The sequence below is a fragment of the Sus scrofa genome, chromosome 15 (genome assembly GCF_000003025.6).
Source record: "Sus scrofa isolate TJ Tabasco breed Duroc chromosome 15, Sscrofa11.1, whole genome shotgun sequence".
In the NCBI taxonomy this organism is placed as follows: domain Eukaryota; kingdom Metazoa; phylum Chordata; class Mammalia; order Artiodactyla; family Suidae; genus Sus; species Sus scrofa.
The window spans coordinates 45635179-45660489 of record NC_010457.5 but is presented as its reverse complement, the minus strand read 5'-3'; the positions used below and the strand labels follow the sequence as shown (position 1 = coordinate 45660489).

General features: G+C 41.7%; 1 protein-coding gene across 2 annotated transcripts in view; it reads left to right on the top strand.

Annotated features, from left to right (window-relative positions):
* Nucleotides 1-25311, top strand: part of IRF2 (interferon regulatory factor 2) — a 146463-nt gene that overhangs the window by 32752 nt on the left and 88400 nt on the right. The window contains exon 4 of one of the 2 annotated variants that reach the window (XM_021075622.1): nucleotides 3426-3783. In XM_021075622.1, the coding sequence (XP_020931281.1) occupies nucleotides 3562-3783 (222 nt within the window). In that variant the 5' untranslated portion in view covers nucleotides 3426-3561. Of the gene's footprint in view, nucleotides 1-3425; nucleotides 3784-25311 lie in introns of those variants that run through there. The other variant, XM_021075623.1, reaches the window with a different exon arrangement.

The window sequence follows — 25311 nt, the reverse complement described above, 5'->3', positions numbered from 1 at the left end:
CAGCAGCATATGGAGGTTCCCAGGCCAGGGGTCAAATCAGAACTATGGCCACTGGCCTACATCACATCACAGCAACGCCAGATGTGAGCCGCATCTGCAACCTACACCACAGATCACAGCAACGCCAGATCCTTAACTCACTGAGTGAGGCCAGGGATCAAACCTGCATTCTCATGGATGCTAGCCAGATTCCTTTCCGCTGAGCCACGATGGGAACTCCTAGGATAAATTTTAATAAAAGTATTAAAATGATTATTAATACTATCCCAGAATATGCCAAACTAATCACTAACATGCTAATAGGTTTTCTGCATGAGTTTAGCAGGGCAGCCACAACAAAGTACCACAGACTATGTGGCTGAAATCACAGAAATGTATTTTCTCACAGTGCTGAGGCTGGGAGTCTGAAATTAAGGGGCTAGCGAGGCCTCTCTCCTTGGCTTGCAGATGGCCACCTTCTTGCTGTGTATTCAGATGTTTATCTCTCTGTGTGTCCATGGGTTGCTGTCTATGTGCCCTAATCTCTTCTTATAAAGACATTAGTCACTGGGAGTTCCCTTGAAGGGAGTGGGTTAAGGATCCAGTGTTGTTACTGCAGTGGCCCAGGTTGCTGCTGTGCCACAGATTTGATCCCTGACTTCCACACGCTGTGGGCGTGGCCAAAAAAAAAGACACCGTGAGTCATTGGATTAGAGCCCACTCTGATTACTCTAACTTAATTGCCTCTTTAAAGGCCCTATCTCCAAACATAGTCACATTCTGAGGTCCTGTGGTTTTGGACTTCAACATCTGAATTTGGAGGGGAACACAATTTAGCCCATAACATTTTCTGTAATACAGTAAAGTTTTTTTTTTGTTTTTTGTCTTTTTGCCTTTTCTAGGGCCGTTCCCACGGCATATGGAGGTTCCCAGGCTAGGGGTCTAATCGGAGCTGTAGCTGCCAGCCTATGCCAGAGCCACAGCAACGCAGGGATCCGAGCCACGTCTGTGACCTACACCACAGCTCACAGCAACGCCGGATCCTTAATCCACTGAGCAAGGCCAGGGATGGAACCCACAACCTCATGGTTCCTAGTCAGATTCGTTAACCACTGCACCACAACGGGAACTCCTGTAATACAATAAAGTTTGAGAAATGCTACATGCTCTCTGTTTTCTTCTTGGAAATTCACACTGTCCACTTGTATATGAAAGATTACACAAAGTCTTAAAAAATATCCAGGATTCATCTTTCGCACACCCTACCGTTTTGTACATTCTTTACTGATAATGCTAAACTGTCCTCATCTCTCATACATTGGCCAGTAATACTGAATGATTGTGTGGTGATCTTGTCTGCCAGCTGATGCTGGCAGTCAGGCAGCGGAGATGCATGTGAGGTGGAATAAAGCAAGTACAAACTAGGCCTCGGGTCTGATTCTCATCAGAACCTGTGCTGGTCTCTTGCCTCCTCCAAGCCTCAAATTTTATAAAGACGCTTGGTGGGTTGCTATAGAGATCTATGCTGAGAGATCGATTTGTAAGTGGGCAAGGGGGCTGGCCCTTGCCACATGGGATCCACTTGTACCAAGGGGATCTTCCAGATTGCTAGGGGCCTGGACTTTTCCTTGATCACCTGTAGCTGCTGGCCAGGATGGGTGGCATTTCACCAGGCCTGGTTTCTGCTCACTTCTTGGTTTTCTTGTTTTTGCAGGTAAGGAAGAGAGCAGAGCTGTGGACAGCACTGGGGTGGGACAGGCAGCTTGGCAAGGATCCATCCAGGAAGGAGAGGACAGGTATGAGTGGGTGGGGAGGGGTGAGAAAGATTACCGACCTTGCACGTGAGCTAGTTCTACAGTGGCTGTGGAAGAAAGAGCCCCCTGCCTCACCCAGTTCCAGGTAGCCCAGTCTGCCATCTAGGCCTTTCCTGGCATGTGGCCTGCTTTCTGCTCCCTGTCCTTACCTTTCCAACCTAATGCTCAGTTCAGCTAGTGTTCTTTCCTTGGGCCCTGCATCCCATTCTGAACGATTCCTATGACTCTGGGTGCCTTGCACAAATTACCTGAGTCAGACCCCAGACTCACTCCAAATAAGGACCCTCCCTGCTACCTTGGCATCTGCGGAAACATCTTGGTTCTTTCTGTTCCTCTGGTACTCATCGTGACTCATCTCCAGGTACCCCACATAGAATCTGCCAGCTTCTAATATCAGCTAAGCCTTCACACTGCTATCTTTGCAGTCCAGTAAAGGCACGTGTTTTTTTTTTTTTTTTTTTTTTAATTTCTTATGGGCACAACTGCAGCATATGGAAGTTCCCAGGCCAAGGATTGAATCCGAGCCACAGCTGCCACCTACACCACAGCTATGGTAACACCAGATCCTTTAACCCACTGCACAGGGCCAGGGATCAAACCTGCACCTCCAAAGCAACCCAAGCCACTGCAGTTGGATTCTTAACCCACTGCACCATGGTGGAAACTCCAAGACACATGACTTTAATGTCAAGTGTGTCTCAGTAGTGACTGACCTGGCAGCTTAGCACAGTGACAAGAGCTTCCTTTTGAGCAGGATTAGTGCAAAGTGCTCTCCGTGCATCATCTCTACTCCACGCAACGGCCTGGGCAGTAGAGCACGTTGTCCCAATTTTATAGAGAAAATAAGCTCCCAGGGAGCAGTTTCTCATGGTGGCGAGAGCCCTCACACAGGCCTTACAAATAAATGAACTTATGTTAGAACAGCCTTGGTCCAGCATTGTCCTCACTCTCTGTGGATTTACTTCATTTCCTTCTAAATCCCAATTCAACCCGGCCTCCCAGTAGCCTCTGTCAGAAGGCTCCCCTTGAAATTAATACACTCAGTTACACAAAAAATCATTCCTACCCTGAACCCCATTTGCTGAATTGCATTTGGAAATATATTGTTTCCAAATTAAAACTGCCACATAGATGTGAAGGAGGTCTCAATGCATTTCTCTCTCTGCCTGGCCATGATCTACTATCTCTGTGGCTTCTTTTTCAGAAACTCCCTCTCTCCTTGCTGCCTCCAACATCCCTTAAAATCTTGTATGCCCACTTTATATATTTTAAGAACAGAATAATACATTTAAGGACAGACTGAGACTTTAAACAGGCTTCACTGTGGGGTGGGGGCTGTCACAAATTATGGTGTTTATTGGGTAGAATTTGGCCTTCTTGCTTCATGGTATTAAGAGAGGGTGAGTGAAAAACCTTATATTCTTTTAAGTCATAGTTTACAAGGCAATTTTACAAATGTTTTCTCATTGGACCTTTAAGAATCTCTAAGAGGTTTAGACAAGTCGGTATTTTAGAGAAGAGGATCCTGGCTCAGAGTGGTTCTGCAGCTGAGATGGTGAGAAGAGGTCTTCTGGTCTAAGGGCCGTGCGCTTTGAATCCACCACACGCTAAGTTCCCATCCCTTTTATCCAGAAGGCAACTGATTTCTGCAGATCAATATGCGGTCATGAAAGAACACCTCATCCTCCGCGCCCTGGGCACAGATTACACCAAGAATTCTGGGCCATGCACACACACAGAGCTGTAATCTGATGGAGCTGTGGCTGGAATGACCGTGAGGAAGGTCCAGGAGACAGAGCTCACCTCCAGCCTCATGGTCCTGGTGCGCAGGTCAGGAGCATCCATTCACACCGAATGCAGGTGGGATCTCCATATCGGCGTTGTTCAGAGCCCACCCTGGCCTCCAGAAAGCTTCTCATTTCCTCGCTGCTCCCAGAGAGGAAAGAAGGACTCTTCCATCCACTCTCTCTATCCAAGGAGCTTCTTAGAGGTAAGAGATGCAGTCCGATAGTATATGAACTTCTGCTGGTTTTGCCCATGTTAGGTGAAATCTGATGGAACAAAAAAGCCATGCCAAGAACCGGAGAAGAACATTCTAGGAAAGGAGAACAGGAACTAGAAAGCCCTGAGGAGATAATGAGCAGGGTAAGTTTTAGAAACAGGAAGGAGACCAGTGGGACGAAAACGAATTGCAGCAAACTTTTCTTGCAAAGGGCCAGCTAGTAAGTATTTTTAGGCTTTGAGGGTCATTCGGTCTTGGCAACCATCTGCTGTTTTAGCCCCTAAAATCTTCTTGGACATATATTCACACAGATGAGCATGGCTGTGTTCCAATAAAACTTTATTTATAAACACTGATATTTGAATTATATATCATTTTCACATGTCACAAAATAGTGTTCTTCTTTTGTTTCCAACTGTTTAAAAATGTAAAAGCCATTTTCAGCTCAGGGGCTGTGGAAGAACAGGCAGAGGGCCAGATTTTGCCTGTGGGGCTGTGGTTTGCTGACCATGGGGTAACACATGGCGAGTGAGTGGGGGAAAAGTAGACCCAGATAGGGTGGGAGAGTGTGAAGTGGGCTCAGGCCAGACCCCGCACAGGGTTTTGTAGGCCATGGAAGCAAGTACGGATTTTATTCTAATTGCTGTGGGAAACACCCAAGGGGCTTTAGGCAGGAGTGTGACGTGATCTATTTTAATAATACTCTGGTACATCTGAGTCCACAGTCGACTGTCAGGAGACAAAAGCAGAAGCAGAGGTACCAGTAAGGACCCTGCTCCAGCAGACCAGGCAGAGATGACAGACACTGAAATGGGAATTATGAGACCGACATGCTACCTACTGCACTAACGAGGTTAGATTCCCAATTTCAAAGGGAGTGAGCCATCAGGGTTATAGGGTATTTAAGGAAGTGCCTGGTACATAGTATGTACTCAGTATATGCTCCTTCCCTACACTATACTTCCCTCTTTGGTGATAAAAAGAATGCTAAAATTGGTTTGGTCACCGCTCTCAGAAAATCACTCATTCTACTAAAAAAAGGTCAGCCAACATCATCAAAAGTCAGTGGACACATGCTTCAGTTTTGTTAATGACTCCGATGGGATACATGTCTGTGTATGTATATTCATATTTTTGTTGAGCCTCATGAAATAGCTAAAATTTTTCTACAGACTAAGGTTTATCAGGATCACTGGCTTCAGGTTTCCACTGTGGTGCAATGGCTTAAGTATCTGAATGCAGTGGCTTGGATCGCTGCAGAGGCACAGGTTCAATCCCTAGCTGGTACAGTGGGGTTAAAGGATTCCGTGTTGCCGCAGCTGTAGCACAGTTCACAGCTGTGGCTTGGATTCAATCCCCTGGCCCAGGAATTTCCATATGCAATGGGTGTGGCCATTAAAAAAATAATAAAAATCACTGGCATTATAGGTTCTCTGAAAACACATTTAGTTTTAATCTATTTAGTTGTCCTCATTAAAAGTATTAATGTATAAGCCAAACCATCATGCTATATATATTCCTTAAAATATACAGTGATGGATGTCAGTTATTTCTTACTAAAACTGGAAAAAAGGATTGATATATCAAAAAGGTTTTAGGAGTTCCCATTGTGGCTCAGCAGTAATGAACCTAATATCCATGAGGATGCGGGTTTGATCCCTGGCCTCACTCAGTGGGTTAGGGATCTGGTGTTGCCATGATCTGTGGTGTAGGTTGCAGATGAGGCTTGGATCCAGTGTTGCTGTGGTTGTGGTGTACAGAGGCTGTGGCTCCAATTCAACCCCTAGCCTGGAAAGTTCCATATACTGCAGGTGCGGCCCTTAAAAAAAAAAAGGCAAAAAGGTTTTTAAAAATTATCTTTGGAGTTCCGGTCCTGGCGCAGTGGTTAGCGAATCCACTGGAACCACAGGGTTGTGGGTTCGATCCCTGGCCTTGCTCAGTGGGTTGGGGATCCGGTGTTGCCGTGAGCTGTGGTGTGGGTTGCAGATGTGGCTTAGATCCCGCGTTGCTATGGCTCTGCCGTAGGCCAGTGGCTACAGCTCTGATTAGACCTCTAGCCTGGGAATCTCCATATGCCGTGGGAAGTGGCCCTAGAAAAGGCAAAAAGACAAAAAAAAAAAAAAAATCCTTGGCTACAGGCCAATTTCATTGATGAACATAGATGCAAAAATCCTCAACAAAATACTAGCAAACCGCATCCAACAATACATTAAAAGGATTGTACATCATGATCAAGTGGGATTTATCCCAGGAATGCAAGGGTTCTTCAATATCCACAAATCAATCAGTGTGATACACCACATTAACCAACTGAAGAATAAAAACCATATGATCCTCTCAATAGATGCAGAAAAATCCTTTGACAAAATCCAACACCCATTTCTGATAAAAAACCCTTCAGAAAGTGGGCATAGAGGGAACCTACCTCAACATAATAAAGGCCATATACGACAAACCCACAGCAAACATCATTCTCAATGGTGAAAATCTGAAAGAATTCCCACTGAGATCAGGAACAAGACAAGGATGTCCGCCCTCACCACTACTCTTCAACATAGTTTTGAAAGTCCTAGCCACAGTAATCAGAGAAGTAAAAGAGATAAACAGAATCCAAATTGGAAAGGAAGAAGTTAAACTATCACTATTTGCAGATGACATGATACCATACCTAGAGAACCCTAAAGGCTCCATGAGAAAACTTTTAGAGCTCATCCATGAATTTGGCAAAGTCGCAGGATACAAAATTAACACACAGAAATCGACAGCATTTCTATACACTAACAATGAAAGATCAGAAAGATAAATTAGGGAAGCAATCCCATTTACCATTGCATCCAAAAGAATAAAATACCTAGGAGTAAACCTACCTAAAGAGATGAAAGACCTGTACTCTGAAAACTATAAGACACTGATGAAAGAAATCAAAGATGACACAAATAGATGGAAAGACATACCATGCTCTTGGATTGGAAGAGTTAATATTACCAAAATGACTATACTACCTAAGATTCAATGCAATCCTTATCAAATTACCAAGGACATTCTTCACAGAACTAAACAAAATATTTTAAAGTTTGTTTGGAAGAACAAAAGACCCAGAATAGCCAAAGACATCCTGAAAAAGAAAAATGGAGCTGGAGGAATCAGGCTCCCTGACTTCAGACTAGACTACAAAGCAACAATCATCAAAACTGTATGGTACTGGCACAAAGACAGAAATATAAATCAGTGGAACAGGGTAGAAAGCCCAGACTTAAACCCACGCACCTACAGCCAACTAATCTATGACAAAGGAGGCAAGAATATACAATGGAGAAAAGCCCCTTCAATAAGTGGTGCTGGGAAAACTGGACAGCCACATGGAAAAGTGTGAAATTAGAACACTCCCTAACACCATCCACAAAAATAAACTCCAAATGGATTAAAGACCTAGATATAAGACCAGACACTCTAAAACTCTTAGAGGAAAACATAGGCCAAACATTCTCTGATATAAATGACAGCAACATCTTCTCAGATCCACCTCTTAGAGTATTGATGATAAAAACAAAAATCAACAAATGGACCTAATCAAAGTTAAAAGTTTCTGCACAGCAAAGGAAATCCTAAACAAAATGAAGAGATAACCCACAGAATGGGAGAAAAAATTTGCAAATGAATTAACTGACAAGGGATTAATCGCCAAAATTTATAAACACCTTCTGCAGCTCCATACCAAAAAAACAAACAACCCATCAAAAAATGGGCAGATCTAAATAGACAGTTCTCCAAAGAAGACATACAGATGGCCAAAAAACACATGAAAAGATGTTCAACATCACTCATTATTAGAGAAATGCAAATCAACCACCATGAGGTACCACCTTACACCAGCCAGCATGGCCATCATCCAAAAGTCTACAAACAATAAGTACTAGAGAGGGTGTGGAGAAAAAGGAACCCTATTACACTGTGGGTGGGATTGTAAATTGGTGCAACCACTGTGGAAAACAGTATGGGAATTCCTCAGAAAATGAAAAATAGAACTACCATTTGATCCAGCAATCCCACTCCTGGGCATCTATCCAGAGAAAACCGTGACTCCCAAAGACCATGTACTCTGATGTTCATTGCAGCACTCTTTGCAATAGCCAAGACATGGAAACAACCTAAATGTACATCGACAGAGGAATGAATCAAGAAGATGTGGTACATATACACAATGGAATATTACTCAGCTATTAAAAGGAATGAAATAGCATTTTTAGCAACATGGAGAGACCTAGAAATCATGCTAAGTGAAGTCAGCCATACAATGAGACACCAACATCAAATGCTTTCACTGACATGTGGAATCTGAAAAAAGGACAGACTGAACTTCTTTGCAGAATAGATGCTGACTCAGACTTTGAAAAACTTATGGTCTTCAAAGGAGAGAGTTTGGGGGGTGAGGGGATGCGCTGGGGTTGTGGGATGGAAATCCTATAAAATTGGATTGTGATGATCATTGTACAACTATAAATGTAATAAATTCATTGGTAATAAAAAATAAAAACAAAAAATAAAAATTATCCTTGGGTATAGAGAGAGAGAGAAAAAAACAAGCTTACTTGATCATTTTGCCAGAGTTAATAACAAAACTGGCTTATATGCTTCTTTCCATGTTCTCCCAGTTTCTCACCTGGCATGAATTGGCATAAAAATGTAAGAAACTGTCAGGAATTTGCCTGATATTGGCAAATTATTGACTTGGGAAAGGGGATGCATCACCCTGGACCCCATATGGGGTTAAGATAAGGGATGATAAAAGACCTGAGGTTGAGATAAGGGATGATAAAAATCTAATCAGCCTGGAATCTGGATGTTTAGTACACAGTTGTAGGGTTAAATATTTTATACCTATATGTTTTTGTGTACTTAGCAAGGAGAGGTGGCTAATCAGTAGTTATTAATATTATATACACAGCAAAAGCATAAATATGACCATATTCTTGGTTTCTGAGAGTATTTCTCGCTTCTTCCAGTTTTTGGAGGCTCCAAGCATCCCTTGGCTTGCGGTATTATCACTATAGTCCTGCCTTTGTCTTCATATGGATGTGTCTTTTCTGTCATTTCTAAGGACACTTGTCTTTGGATTGAGGGCCCACCAGAATGACCCAGAATGACCTTATTTCCAGATCTTTAACTAAGTCAGCTGTCATCTTTATTTTTGTTCCTTTTTATGTAATATCTTTTTCTTCTCTGGCTGCTCTTAAGATTTTTCTCTTGATCGTGTGTTTTCAGAAATTTGGTTATGATATGCCTCACTGTGTTTTATTGTTTGATTGATGGTCCTGCCTAAGATTTGTTGAGATTTTGCATCTATGGTTTTTATCAAACTTGAATTTTTTTGGTCATTATTTCCTCAAAGATGTTTTTCTGCCTCCCCCCCCTTCTCTATTACTTGGATTTCAGTTATAGATACATGTCACATTGCTTTGCATTGTCCCAAATGGTCACTCGTTCTCTATTTTTTCTTTCAGACTTTTTTATTTAATCTTTTTTTTTTCTTAGGGCCGCACCCCCAGCATATGGAGGTTCCTAGGCTAGGGGTCGAATCAGAGCTTTAGCTACTAGCCTATGCCACAGCCACAAGGACACCAGATCCAAGCCTCGTCTTCAATCTACACCACATAAACCACAGTTCATGGCAACGCTGGATCCTTAACCTACTGAGTTCGCGGCCAGGGATTGAACCTGCATCCTCATGAATACTAGTCATATTCATTTCCGCTGAGCCACAATGGGAACTCCTCAGTTTTTTTTGTTTGTTTGTTTTTTAATCTCTATTGCTTCATTATGGATAGATTATATTGCTATCACTTCATATTCCCTGGCCCTTTGTGCCTAATCTTCTGCTTTTCCTATCCAGAGAATTTTTTAAAATAAACTTTTATTTATTTATTTATTTATTTATTTTTATTTTTATTATTATTATTATTATTTTTTTTTGTCTTTTTGCCTTTCTAGGGCTGCACCTGCAGCATATGGAGGTTCCCAGGCTAGGGCTCTAATCAGAGCTATAGCCACCGGCCTACGCCAAAGCCACAGCAACGCCAGATCCAAGCCACGTCTGCGACCTATACCACAGCTCATGGCAATACCAGATCCTTAACCCACTGAGCGAAGCCAGGGATTGAACCCTCAACCTCATGGTTCCTAGTCGGATTCATTAATCACTGAGCCACGATGGGAACACCAATAAAATTTTATTTTAGAAGAGTCTTAGATTGACAGAAAAATTACAAAGATCATACAGGGAGTTCCTGTAAACTTCTCACCCAGTTTTCCCTCTTGCTCACATTTACATTGCCATGGTACATTTGTTACTACTAATGAACCAACACTGATAGGTTACCTATTAACTAAAGTCCATACTTCATTCAGACTTTCTCAGTTTTTACCTAATGTCCTTTTTCACATCTAGGGTGTCACATTGCTTATAGTTATTGTGTCTCCTTAGGCTTCTTCCCCAGGTCGTGACAGTTTCTCCTACTTCTTTGTCTTGGATGGTTTTGAGAGTTTGAGAAGGTATTTTGTGGAATGTCCCTCAGTTTGGGTTGGTATGAATTTTCCTCATGGTGAGAGTGAAAGTATTAGTTTCTTTATTGCTGTGCTAACAAATTACTACAAACTTGGTGGCTTAAATTACAAAACATAAATGCATTACCATTTTCTTGGTCAGAAATCTGACATGAGTCTCCCTAGGCCAATATCAAAGTGGCAGCAGGGCTGTGTTCCTTTTTGGAAGTTCTGGGAGATTCTGTGTCCTTGCCTTTTGATTCTAAAGGCCATCTACAGTTCCTTGGCTGGTGGCCCTTCATCTAGGAACTGAGCGACTCTCCCTGACCCTTCAGTCTCTGACCCTAATTCCATCGTCACATCTCTCTATCTCTGGGGACAGAGCAGTAAAAGCTGTCCACTTCTAAGGACTCATGTGATTAGATTGGGTTCACCCAGATAATCCAGGACAATCCTCCACATCTCAAGTCTGTATCCTTTTTTTTTTTTTTTTTTTTTAATTGTCTTTTTACAGCTGCACCCACGGCGTATGGAAGTTCTCAGGCTAGGGGCTCTAATTGGAGCTGTAGCCTTCAGCCTATAACACAGCCACAGCAACATGGGATTCGAACCATGTCTGCGACCTACACCACAGCTCATGGCAATGCTGGATCCTTAACCCACTGAGCGAGGGCCAGGGATCGACCCACAACCTCATGGTTCCTAGTTGGATTCCTTTCACCTGCGCCAAGATGGGAACTCCACAAGTCTATATCCTTAATCTTGCCTGCCAAGTCCTTTTCCCATAAGGTAATACATTCTGAGATTTAGAATATGGACATTTTTGAGGCCATTACTCTGTATTGTACATTGGAGTTAGGGGTTTTTCAGAGGAAGGCCACAGAGTTATTCTCATTACATCATATTAGGGGTTTATGCTCTCAACATGATCATCACTGATGATGTTCACTTTGATTACTCGGCTGAGGGAGAGTTTTGTCAAGTTTCTCCACTTTAAAGTTTCCTTAGCCCCTATTTCCACAGTGTGCTTTTTGGAAAGAATTCACTATGTGCATCTCACCCTTAAGGGATGGGAGTTATGCTCTATCTCCTCGAGGGAGTGGAACCTAGATAAAATGATCTGAAATTCTTCTATATGAGTATTTGCATTTATTTGTTTGTTATCGATTTATATATGTGGACTCATAGATATTTATTTTATAAATATAAATTGGGTTATAATCCAATACTCTTTCTTTTCTTCTTCTTTTTCTTTCTTTTTTTTTTTTTTGGTTGTTGTTCAAATTGTTTCAGTATAGACCTTTCAGTTGGTTCCCGTGTCCCTTTGACATCCCTCTATTTCCCCCCCCTGCCCCGCCCACCGAAGGTCATCTTTGTGTATTCCTTGCATCAGCCCTAGAGTCTCATATCTCTAAGAAGCTCTGGGTTTTTTTTTTTTTTTTTGAAGAATGGACTTGGAAACCAAGATCTGGTTCTGGGTTCATCCAGTTACACTCTCCTTTCAGATGGTGTATTTTTATCTTAGAATTTTCATTGGTTCTTTTCATTATCTTCCATTTTTTTCTCATTAAGTTCATATTTTCCTTTAAATACGTGTTCACAATGATAAGAGCTTTGAAAAAATTTGTCTGTTAGTTTCATCAGCTCTGGCTTTTTTTTTTTTTTTAAACCTCTTCATATTGCTTTTTCCCCCTTGATTGTGGGTCATATTTCCTTACGTCTTGGCATGTTTAGTAATTTTTTATTAGATTTTAGACATTGTGTATTTTGTGTAGCTGAATGTCTGAACTGTTGTTTGGTTTTTTGTCTTTAATGAGTTTTTGGCTTTGTTCTAAGCAAGACATTTTACTTGCATTTCAGCTTTATCCCTTCGGAATCTGTTTTTAATTTTTATAAGACATGTAGAAAGTGGCTTCACTCCAGGGTTTGTTCAGCCCTAACAGAGAGGCATAAATACCTTGGATGATCACTAAGGCCTCTCCCTTCTGCCTGTTGGGAATTTGATCCATTCCAAGGTCTGTGTAAGCTCTGGGAATATTTTGTTTACCATGCTCCATCATTCTTTATCCAGCCTTTTGGAGTACCTGTTTCCACATTCCTAGTCAGTAGTCAGCAAACACTAGTGGGGACCATCCAAATTTCTGAAGCTTCCTTCATTCTGCTCTTCCTTCCTTCCTCCCTTCTTTTTTTTTTTTTTTTTTTTTTTTGGCTTTTTAGGGCCACAATCACTGCATATGGAAGTTCCCAGGTGAGGAGGCTAATCCGAGGTATAGCTGTCAGCTTACACCACAGCCACGGCAATGCCAGATCTGAGCCTTTGACCTACACCTCAGGTCACGGCAATGCCAGATACTTAACCCACTGAGCATGGCCAGGGATCGAACTCTTGTCTTCATGGGTACTAGTTGGATCTTAACCCACTAAGCCATGATGGGAACTCCTGAAGCTCTTTTTCTATATTACCACCTCTTTTTGAGAACTCTGCCTAATGGCTTCCAGCTGCCTAAGCCTCTCTGATGTCTGATCTTTGTTTCCTCAATTTCTTCCCCGGTTCTATTTGGGTCCCCTATCCCTGCAATAGCAGTATAGAAATTGTCTCCAACAGAAAGTGCAGGGCTCCTTTTATTTGGTTCCCTTTTCTCGAGGATCATTGAACCATGCTGCCTATTGCTCAATGCCTGAAAAACAGTTGTTTCATTTGTTTTATCCAGTTTTCTAGTTGTTTATTGCAGGTTGTCTAGTCCTTATTACTCTTTTACTTCCAAACTGTCTCTTCATTTCTTAATTGTGAGATGTCTTGATTTAGATCTTCACATCACAGGTGTTCCTGTCGTGGCTCCACAGTAATGAATCCATGAGACAAGGGTTTGATCCCTGGCCTCGATCAGAGCATTCAGGATCCAGCGTTGCCATGAGCTGTGGTGTAGGTCACAGACACAGCTCGGCCCTGGTGTTGCTGTGGCTGTGGCACAAGCCAACAACTGCAGCTCTGTCTCAACCCCTAGCCTGGGAGCTTCCATATGCTATGGGTTCAGCACTTAAAAAAAAAAAGTATTCACATCATGTCATCATATCTTCATTTACATATTGTGCTAGACATTGTAGTGCCTTTTAAATTTGGAAAATCATGTTCCTCAAATTTTCCTGAGTAATTTTCTTATGCCTCTGCTAATTTCCTGTCTCAATTCTTATTTTGTAGAATTTCTTTTTGTTTTGTTTTGTTTTTTCTAGGGCCCCATCCATGCCATATGGACATTCCCAGGCTAGGGGTCTAATCGGAGCTGTAGCCGCCAGCCTACACCAGAGCTCACAGCAATGCCAGATCCTTAACCCACTTAGCGAGGCCAGGGATCGAACCTGCAACCTCATGGCTCCTAGTCGGATTCGTTAACCACTGAGCCATGATGGGAACTCCATCAATTCTTATTTTGTAGCATTTCTACTATATATTGGATCTCTTGCATTGAGTATCCATTTTTTCTTATTTTTCCTTTTGTCCATTTCTTTACCATTTTATTATACTTTATATTGAGATTTACTTCACTTTATCTTCCAATTATTCTACAGACTTTTTAAAATTTCTGTCATATTTTTAATTTCTAGAAACTTTTTCTTATTCTCTAATTGTTCCTTTTTATATCATTTTGCTCTTATTTTGTTGATGCACTATCTTCTCCCATATCTTTAATGATATTAAACTTTTTTGATATTTTCTTTCCTAATCATCTTTGTTTCCTCTGAGTTCTTTATTCTGTTTGTTTTCATCATGGTTATATTAGAGTGTCTCTTAGCCCTTCAGTGTTCTCCGTTAACAGTAAATCACCAAAAAGCTGAGCTGACCAGAAGCTCTGTATACATGTGTTGGTCTTATTCACTGGAGGTCTTCACTGAGGCAAACGGAGGGGGGTGGGGGTGGCAGTTGATGTCTTTACTGAGGCTCTGAAAATATCACTGCGAGTATTTTCTCTGGGGTAGCACCCTCCAATCTCCTCTCTTGGAATTTTACTCTGGGTGATCTGGGTCTGAGCAGTAGAAAGGAAATGGAGAATTCACTGTTCCATACACAGACTCCCTGAATTCTTTTACTTCAGATAGAACTCCACCTCTGCTCACTTCAGTGTCTGGAGGAGAAGAGAAGTCAACATACAGCTTGGGAACTGGATGGGGGTGGAGAACTAGGGGGGTCAATTTAATCTTGCTGCCCCCTGCCCAGTTTCCCCCATTCCTGTGCTGTTCTGGGTTCTGTATGGAAAATTAGCTCATAGATATTCCTCCAACTTTCTTTGCAGACACTAAGGTTTGACTTTCCTTCTCTCTGCTCCGTCTTTGATTTCCTCTTTCCAAATTCTGTCTCCATATATCGTGGGTACAGACATTTGTTAGTTTCCTAATGATCATATGCATTTTTTTAACCTATTCTCTTTGATGTTTCTTGGTGTATTTTGAGAGAAGATGGTTGAGTGGCTATGTCTTTACTCTTGTCAGTCTGAAACCAGTCCCCCCACGTTTTTGTAGCAAAAAACATGACTTGCCATGTTATGAATTCTTATAGTTCTTTTTATTTTTGTTTCATTAAAGTCTGAACTTGGAGATGAATTAAATTTTAAACTCATTTGAGCTTTATATTGGCAAATAGGAAGAAATAAACTGTATAGAAAAAGAGTTGTAGGTCATCATCTGGATAAAATACTAGTTTAGGGCCCAGGTGTTTTGCCTACATGACCACAAGCTGAACATCTGGACATTAGATATTTTCTTTAGCTTTCACTAGCTGATTGGTATCATGGAAGAGTCACAGCCATGTAATTAAAGTAACCTGTGAGTGGAATGCTGAGTTAACAAATAACTTGAGGCTACTCTTATTTACATCGTGAATGTGGCCATGAGCAGGTCCACTAGATTACATCGGCCTGTCCACTGACATACGCCCTAACCTAAGTGCATCCAAGGACTTGACAGCTGCAGGCACTGGTCTGGTGTCTATAACTTTTCTCTTTCATTCCTGTGGAATCAGTTAAAGAATCTCAAGGAAAGAGTTCTCAGCATGTAGTTTTAGTGACTGAAGAGCTGCCTTAGAGATCTTATTAAATGCACATATTTCTTCCACATGTTGGATGTAGGAGTCTTTCTACCACCCCCACCCCTCCATATCCAATTTTTAATTGAAAAAACTAGTTTTGTAACTATACCAATATAATTAATGTATAATTCAACAAAATCCCTTTGACCTCAACACAGAACTGGCCTGGACCATAGGCCAGATGGGTTTATTAGATGGGTGTTTGTGTGGGACGAGAGGACATTTCAAAGTCCAAAACCTTCTGTGAAGGATGTTATAAAGCCGGTTATTAAGTGTACACACACACACACACACACACACACACACATGAATCTGTTTTTAATTACTCCTTTATTTGTAACCTGTTCTTTCAGGTACAGGTCAAATTCCATTACCTCCGGGAAGCCTTTCCTTTGGTAAGGAAAGCACGGTCCTTGCTGTGCTTTGGCATGTATTGTGCAGATTTGCTTGCTTTTGTGCTTGGCTGATGAATGTGTCATGTTGATGTAATGGACACCTATCTTCAGGAGAGGAACAGAGAAAACTACGGTCCTGCTTTTCCTCAGGCCATGAAACTGATGTCACGGATGTCCAAGTAACCTTGAGCCCAAGGACATGCAGCACTTTTTTTTTTTTTTTTTTTTTTTTGGTCTTTTTTAGGTCTGCACACCTTGTCAGGTGGAAGTTCCCAGGCCAGAGGCCAAATCAGAGCTGCACCACAGCCACAGCCATGCCAGATGCAAGCTACACTGCAGCTTACAACAACACCAGATCCTTAACCAAGGATTGAACCCCATCCTCATGGATACTAAGTTGGGTTTGTTTCCGCTGAGCCACGGCGGGAACTCCATACACAGCATTTCTTGACGTGTCCCCTGGGGCCAGACTCTACCAGCTGCCGGGTGCCCTCCTGTGAGTGCATCCAGCCTGCTGGAGGGCAGCTGAGCGGTTCTTTCAGCTGATGTAGGAGAATTCACCGAGGTGAGGCAGAGGACCCCTAACAAGAACAGGGCTCAAGCTGGCATGAGAGCAGCAGCCTTTATTCCCACGGTTTTACACTTTAGGAAACTCCTCCTTATCATGTAGGTAGCGGAAAATACACAGAAGTCTACTCAGGGCCTTTCCCACAGGGAGAGCAGGCAGGTCCCACAGGGAAGTGAAACACCAGCCGGTTTAAACGTGTTTCCATTGTGGGTCTGGGTGGCTCTGGGCTAAAATCCTCTTGCCAGAAGGGCCCCAAGTGACATAAAAATAGTGGACAGTCAAGAAAAGTTTATTTATAATGAATTATCAAGGGCAGTTCTCTTTCTCACACACACGTAATACCTAACAAAACAGAAATTAAAAATCAAAGTGGTTTCAATTTTTCTCTTTAATCTGGTCTGTGTTTCCAAATTTTCATTTGGTTTTAAAATTAGCATTCCCCCCCATACAAAAATAAAGAAAAAATTAGCAACCCACCTGTTCGTAAGGTGAACAATATTAACAGCTTTGTATCCATGCCTTTATCCTTTTTACCTTTATCCTTTCAAATTCAAAAATTTTGTGGGGGGCAGGGGTGGGTTCACTGTTGTCTTTGCAAAAAGGCGATCAAAATGTGAACATTTCTTGGGAGTTCCCGTCGTGGTGCAGTGGTTAACAAATCTGACTAGGAACCATGGGGTTGCAGGTTTGATCCCTGGCCTTGCTCAGTGGCTTAAGGATCTGGCATTGCCGTGAGCTGTGGTGTAGGTTGCAGATGAGGCTCGGATCCCACGTTGCTGTGGCTCTGGTGTGGCCGGTGGCTACAGCTCTGATTAGACCCCTAGCCTGGGAACCCCCATATGCCGCAGGAGTGACCCTAGAAAAGGCAAAAAAAAAAAAAGTGAATATTTCTTTGCATCTTGATTTCATTCTTTATAATGTGTCCTGGTCCCCTGTACAGAACAGCAGACGTTCTTAATTTGTTCTTTTTTATTGGTGCATAACATCCCACAGAATGGATCAACCCGTTTATTCAATCATTCGGTTAGTGACAGACGTTCACATTCTTTCTGATTTTGTCATGACAGATAAGTCGTCCAATCACTGAGGACGGTCTTGCGGAGGTGAGTGGACAGCCCCAGCCCCACACAACCCACTGTGCCCTCATGGTGTCATTTGAAAAACAGCTGTCTAGATTTCCGAATGCAAGTTTCGCACATGTACAAGGTTAGAAAACAGCGTATCCAAGGGTCAGCTCACGAGCTCTTATTTTAACCCATAATAATAATAAAGGAAAACTGTACACTCGTACATCATGGTTTCTTACTATTTCTGTGGGAAAAGTCTTCTGAATTGAGTTTCTGCACGCAGAAAACCCTCCTCTGCTCTGTGGGGTGTGTGTGTGAGAGAGAGAGAGAGGGTGGGGGGGACCCATCCTTCCCTTCGCTGCCCTCAAATAAGTTGTTTTCTGTCCCTTTTGCTAATCTTGTAGTATGTGGAAGTTGAGCAAGCAAAATAGGAAATACAATGACTAAATGTGAAAGTGCCAGAAAGAAGAAAGGCAATAAAGAAAATAATTTTAAAGTTTGATATTTTTCTTAGAGTCCTTATTCAGGTTTGAGATCTATGAATTTGGATTTGATTGCTAAGAATATAGTAATATTCTTGCATACAAATGAAATGAAACTTTACAAGTAGAAAAGATTCTTTGGTTGTTATAGATTTCTCTTAATTCTTAGTCTTTTTTCAAATAGCATATTTAAAACATGATGTGAATCAAAGCAAAATCTTATTTAAATATTAATAACAGTCATGGGATGTATCACATATTAATAGCCATTGATCTGCGCACATTAATTTATGTTTGTTTTTATACATTCCTTTGGAGAGTCATTAAAAATGAATAGTTTGATAAAATAAAAGACTGGGAGAAACCATATAGCTTTTGTAGAGAAAAATATCTTTTAGATAAAGATTTTAAAATTCTGGAGCTCCCGTTGTGGCACAGTGGAAATGAATCCAGCTAGTATCCATGAGGATGTGGGTTCTATGCCTGGCCTCAGTCAGTCAGTCAGAGATCTGACACTGCCATGAGCTGTGGTGTAGTCGCAGACACAGCTCGGATCCCCTGTGGCTGTGGCTGTGGTGTAGGCCAGCAGCTGTAGTTCCAATTCAACCTGCAGCCTGGGAACATCCATATGCCACGGGTGCAGCCCTAAAAAAACAAAACAAACAAAAAAAGATTTAAAAATTCTTATAAGAATGTAGTGTAAGATATAAGATATATTAACCAGTGCTTTCTTTTTTGAAGTCCAGTGGAAGAAACTATCTTAAATGTATGTCATTTATATAAAAATCATAAGCATATCAAGAAATAATTTTCTGAAATCACCAATAAAAATGTACTTAAAATTTTACATTAATTAAAGGAAAAGCTATTCTTAAAATGTTAATTTTTCAATAGGAAAATAAATCACCCATGATTTTATCACTCAAAGACAATCACTATTACTGTTTTGGTGTAGTTCCTTTTCACCATATGTCAACCTTTTTGGGGTCATCTTACTGTACATATAAAACTTTCTTTTCCTTTTACCCTCAATGGCATATACATTTTCTACTATCATACTTAAGTTCATCACAAGCAAAAGTACCAATAAGAGTGCAGATATGGTAAAATATTTGTAAGCCTTGTGACAGATGACAGGGTTAGGGTAATGTTCCTCCAGTATCTCGATAAGGGGAGAAGCTTGTCCAAAAGTGTCATGAAAGCATAATATGAACCACATACTTAGTGAAACAAGTGGTCATGATTCTGTCAGTTCTGCATCCCTGAAAAGATGAAATTTTCTCATCAAGATATACCATAAAGATGGGAGTTCCCGTTGTGGCTCAGTGGTAATGAAGCTGACTAGTGTCCATGAGGACTTGGGTTCAATCCCCGGCCTTCCTCAGTGGGTTAAGGATCCAGCATTGCTGTGGCTGTGGTGCAGGCCAGCAGCTGTAGCTCCAATTTGACCCCTACCCTGGGAACATCCATATGTCGCAAATGTGGCCCTAAAAAGCAAAAAAAAAAAAAAAAAAAAAAAAAAAGAGAGAGAGAGAGAGAGAGAAAGACAGAAAGAAAAAGAAAAAAAAGGGAAAAAAAAGAAAATCAGAAAGTTAAAGGGAAACACTTTAACTTAGGAATGCAAAAAGAAATGACAAAAAAGATTAAACTGTTTCAAAATATCTTTATGTGTTGTGTTTCCTTAACAAATTCATCATGTAATGAATGAACTAAGAGGGCAGTGATAGAACAATTACAAATTCTTCTCAGAAATCCACAAATTAAGAAATCCTTGCCTTTCATTGGTGTTAAGGAGACAATTGGGAAATTTATATCATGGCTTTTTTGGGTTTTTTGGGGGGGTCTTTTTAGGGCCGCACCCACGGCGTATGGAAATTCCCAGGCTAGGGGTCAAATCAGAGCTGCAGCTACTGGCCTACGCCACAACCACAGCAACACCACATCCAAGCCACATCTGCAACCTACACCACGGCTCATGGCAACACCAGATCCTTAACCCACTGATCAAAGCCAGGGTCAAACCCGTATCCTCCTACATACCGGTCGGGTTTGTTAAGTGATGAGCCTCGATGGGAACACCCGCCTGCCTTTTAAAAACCACAGAATCCTTCAAAATCTTCCCATTGATCTTTGAATAAAACCCAAACTCCTTGATTTGGCCTCTGCCCACCTGACCTCTGCCTGTGCCTTCTTCCGCATTCACGACTCTTACATCACATTCACCTTCTTTTGGTTTCCAGAATGTGCCAGACCCTTTTGCTTCTCGGGGCCTCTGACCCTGCTCTTTCCCCTGCCTGGGGCTTCATCACACAATTCACATCTGTTACGGGTTGAAGTGTGTCCCTCTCAAAATTGATATGTTGAAATTCTAAGCCCCAGCACCTCAGATCGTCTTCGCAGGTGTGGTGGATTAAGGTGAGATCCTATTAGAGTACGATCGGCTCCTAATCTAATAAGACTAGTGTCCCAATAAAAAGGGGAAATTTGGATCCAGATGCACATCCAGGGAGAACACTACATGAAGATGAAGGCAGAGATGGGGTGATGCTTCATCAGGCTGAGGAATGCCACAGGTGTGGCCAAAAAAAAAAAAAAAAAAGCACTACTTAATAGTTTGTCACCTTAGAGAAATAAGGAATATTTCAGAGCCATTTGGGATGAAACAGAAATTATAGCCAAAAACAATTTATGAAGTTTTCAAAGTTGAAAGCCTTCCTTTGGACAAGAAAACTCTATTTCTGCCTTATCACCTACCGCACCCTCGCAGGCAGCACACACACACACACACACACACACACACACACACACACACACACACACACACACATCCTGGTACTTTTAGAGAATATTTTTTCCCTCGTTTCCTCAGAAGAACAGGACAAAATTAATATTTATTACTAAGGATTGGGCAATATATTACTTAGTTTAAATCCATGATTTTCAGAGAATTGCAACAAAATGAACTTCATTTTGGAGTTTCTAGTAAAATGGAAGAAACCATTACACGAGGTAGTAGTCAAAATTTTTCCAACTTGATGCCTATGGTCCTTGAACTTTGATTGATGGCTTTTTCAACATCTTTGTGGTTCTACTGTTTCAACAAAATTCTAATGTGGCTGTATGCGTAGTCAACATGGACTTCACAATCCTATTCTTTGCCAAGCAAAACTATAATCTATGGCTTTGTATTGACCAGCTGCTCTGGCAAGTATGGACAGTCATTTTGCCTGATTTTATAACCTCTGCTGAAGTATAGAAACATAGAAGACGTCCTTGGTGGCCAGGAGAGAAGTGGTACCAGTAATACTGTGGAAAAAATTAGGGCATCTCCTGATTTAATCACAGGTATAAATACTTTATGCTTTAGTTAGTATGCCATCACGGTCCACACTCTTAACTTTGATGTACAGTTCTAAAGACTGTGATTATAGATGGAGGTGATGTCCACACATTACTAGGATGATGCAGTAGAAATTAACATTACAGTTCTCTAGACTGTATGTCACAGCCACTCTAACCTTCAGCAATCACCTCCCTGATCACCAAGGCAAGACTATTCATCTGCAAAAAAATTGAGACTCTTTTGAAGGCTCAAATGATGGTTAATATTTTTTAGCAATAAAATATTTTAAATTAAAAAAAACCAGTTTATTAGACTGTAAGAGACTTCTTGGAAGGCAGAGATTTTCATTGGTTTTATTCACAAGAAAAATTCTTGGAGAGTTCCCATTGTGGCTTAGCATTTAACGAACCTGACTAGCATCTATGAGGACATGGGTTCTATTCCTGGCCTCGCTCAGTAGATTAAGGATCCAACGTTGCTATGAGCTGTGGTGTAGGTTGCAGAGGCGGTTAGATCCCGAGTTGCTGAGGCTGTCTTGCATAGGCCAGCCACTACAGCTCCGATTAGACCCCTAGCCTGGGAACCTCCATATGCTGCAGGTGCAGCCCTAAAAAAAAAAAAAGAAAAAAAATTCTTGGGCATTCAATAAATGCTTCTTGAATGATGATTTTATCAAACTATTCTTATTTATTAGAAAAGTAAATTAGAAAACAATTCAAAAGGGGTTAACCTTGATTGTATCTTTAAATTTCATTTATGGAGAGATCAGTTGCTACATGGACAAGTAATCATTGTTCTTTCTTGATTCCCTTGAAAAATGAGTCCTAAAGCATCCAGGTAGATCATCTTTTGGGCTGTTCCATTCCACAGGTGAAACATAAACACACCTCACTCAGGCGATCACTCTAGTTTCATTCTACAAGACTGATAAAACAACGTTTTTTTGCTTTAGACCAAGGTGTTTGGTCAGGTTTTTTATTTTCAGAGACTTCAAAAAAAGCTTCTCTTTTGCTATATGATCCATTTTCCACAGGGATTTATGACTACATGCATCTCGTCAAAAGGCTTAGAAATATTTCTTGACTGTGTATGACAATGCCATGTGGATTTTTGTGTCATATTTACATCTTTAGTCTGCACTGACATCCAAGGGCATAAGAACAGAGTGAAATTCAGTCTATACTTTATGAGTTTAAGGACCTGGAAATCGGAAACGATAACCCATGCCTCAGGGAGCTGTAGGAGCTCAGGAAAGGTGGGGAGTTGGTGCCCAGTTTCCTGGTTTGCTAGTGAAGTGACAAATACAAGATGACGGGGGGAGTTCCCATTGTGGCTCAGTGGTTAACGAACCCAACTAAGATTCATGAGGTTGCAGGTTCGATCCCTGGCCTCACTTGGTGGGTTAAGGATCCGGTGTTGCCGTGAGCTCTGATGTAGGTTGCAGATGCGGCTTGGATCTGATGTTGCTGTGACTGTGGTGTAGGCTGGCGGCTATAGCTCCTATTCAATCCCTAGCCTGGGAACGCCATATGCCACAGGTTATGGCATTAAAAAAAAGAAAGAAAAGAAAAAGATGGTAGGGCAAGATGTTAAGAGTTTAGTTTTGGACATAAATAATGTGTCGCACCTGAGGAACATCTAGGTGGTCAGTGCATCCAGAGCTCAGAAGTTACAGATTTTGGAATTATCACTAAATGTAATATCTGAAGTTTGGGGTGTGGATGAGAGCACTAAAGAGAAAGGATGCAGAGTGAGAAAATAGGAGGGTTGAGGATAGAATGTCTAGAAACACCATACTTTAGGGGGCTGGCAACAGAAGAGGAGCTAACAAAGAAATAAGAAATAAAACAGAGCAGAAGGATGTCACATAGGCATCAGGCAGCATGACGGGAGTTATTAAATGATACAGAGATGCTGAGCAGAAGAGGACTGGAAATGGCCCTTTAGAAAAATTATTAGAAGGAAATACATAAAAATATCACTAGGTCTATGCCTTAGGTGAGATTGAAGGCGCCATATTTCCTTCTTTCAACTTTTCTGTACATTCTGCATTTTGTACAGTAAATATCGGTTACCTTTATACTGAAAAAAAGCTCTGATAAAGTCTAAAACATTCTTTGAGAACCAAGGGTAAGTTACTTTTAAATCACAAGTAGCTGAGTGCCTCTGTTCTGGGCACCAGTGCCAGGGATAAAACAAAGAACTAGAGGGTGGCTCTTTTTGTTTTACAAAAAGGAATAACAGCTGGTTTGACAAGTGGGGGGTGTAGGGCTTGTGGGGGACAGTAACAGGAGAGGAGGCTGGAAAAGAAGGTTAACTTGGAGGATTCCATGTCAAAAGCCTAGTTCTGAAGCCACTGCACTGAATGACGGCCATGCAAAGGGGATAGGGAAGGGGGGCCAGGTCCAGAGATACTTGAGATTAGCATCAACAAACAGGTCAATAGGATATTACTGATTGCATGTGTGGTGGGGACAAGGAAAACATTAAGGATGACCGGGTTTTGAACTTGGCTCCATGGGGGAGGGTAGAGTGACAACTGTCCTACAGAGTTTGGATTTCATTACTCTAATCACCTATAGTGGTCATTGCTTTGTGAAATAAGAAATCGAGTGGCTGTGTCACATGGTATTCTTTGAGAGGGGATAAGAAATAATGATGTATGGGAGAGCTCTTTCTGAGATCACAGCCACAGAGCAGGTTCCTGAACCCTCAGTGGTCTCCTTACCACATGTGCATATTTAGATAGTTTTCTTTTTCCTGTCCATAGAACTCAATACTTCTGTGACAAAGAGGGGTGTTGGAGTTATTTTTTTATTTTTATTTTTTTGGCCAAGCCTGTGGCCTGTAGAAATTGCTGGGCCAGGGATCCAACCTGCCCCACAGTGGTGATCCAAGCCAGTGTAGTAACAATGACAGATCCTTAACCTGCTGCACTATAAAAGAACTCTTGGATGCAAACTATTGCCTTCGGAACGGATAAGCAATGAGATCCTGCTGTATAGCACTGAGAACTATATTTAGTCACTTGTAATGGAGAGTGAGGGAGGATAATGTGAGAAAAAGAATGTATATATGTATGTGTGACTGGGTCACTTTACTGTACAGTAGAAAATTGACAGAACACTGTAAACCAACTATAATGGAAAAATAAACAATTAATTTTAAAAAAAGAACTCTTGGAGTTACGTTTTTAGAACAGTGTTTACATATATGTAGCTGTGACCTCCCAGGAAGGGACTTTATGTGTTGGGGAGAGAAGTGTGGGAGAGAGCCAAGGAAACTGCATGGCAGGAAAGAACCCATACTTTAAAGCAAAGGACCCCAAAGTGGCAGGTCCCCAGGGAATTGTCTTAGTTTGAGCTAACTTACCCTGAACATGACAAGTGCTGTGCCTGGATTCTTGCATTCTCTCACTCATCCTCATGCCAAGGCACTGAATACTAAGGCCTCGGGTTCAGCCACTTGATGGAGGATGCCCAGCTAGTAAGTTAAAGAGGCCAAGTTTGAACCTGGCTGCAAGTACTACAGTATAAAACCTCAATCCTGGACCAGCCACATGAAGACTCTTTCAGGAAAATTAGCTATCACCCTTGCCCATCTCATCCTGCAGTAGGGTCACTTCCGTTGCACACTCAGGCTGGGAGAGTGCTGCTGTTGACTTACTAGGGGAAGGCCTTTCTTATCGCCCCCCCAAAAGAGCTCCAGGCGGTGTCCCAGATGACCGGCAGCCCCTCAAAGGGTTACACTGTCAACTACCGATAAGGGTTCAAATAAAGTGCAGGACGTCGCGACACTTGGCCCCTTGGCCCAGTCATTGCACTAATATCTAAGTAATGCTATCTTGTCGGTTAATTGCTCCTTTTGTTCCTTGAAGTGGGAAGTGTTACAAAGTGAGTTTTTATTCACTCAGAAAACAGGCTCTAGATGTCTCTTACACCTGCCCCACCAACTGGATGGCAAGAGCTTTGCTTCCCCGGCACGTCCTCCTCCTCCTTCCTTCCCACCCTCAGGTTACGTTTAGGATGGAGAGTCAGGTAG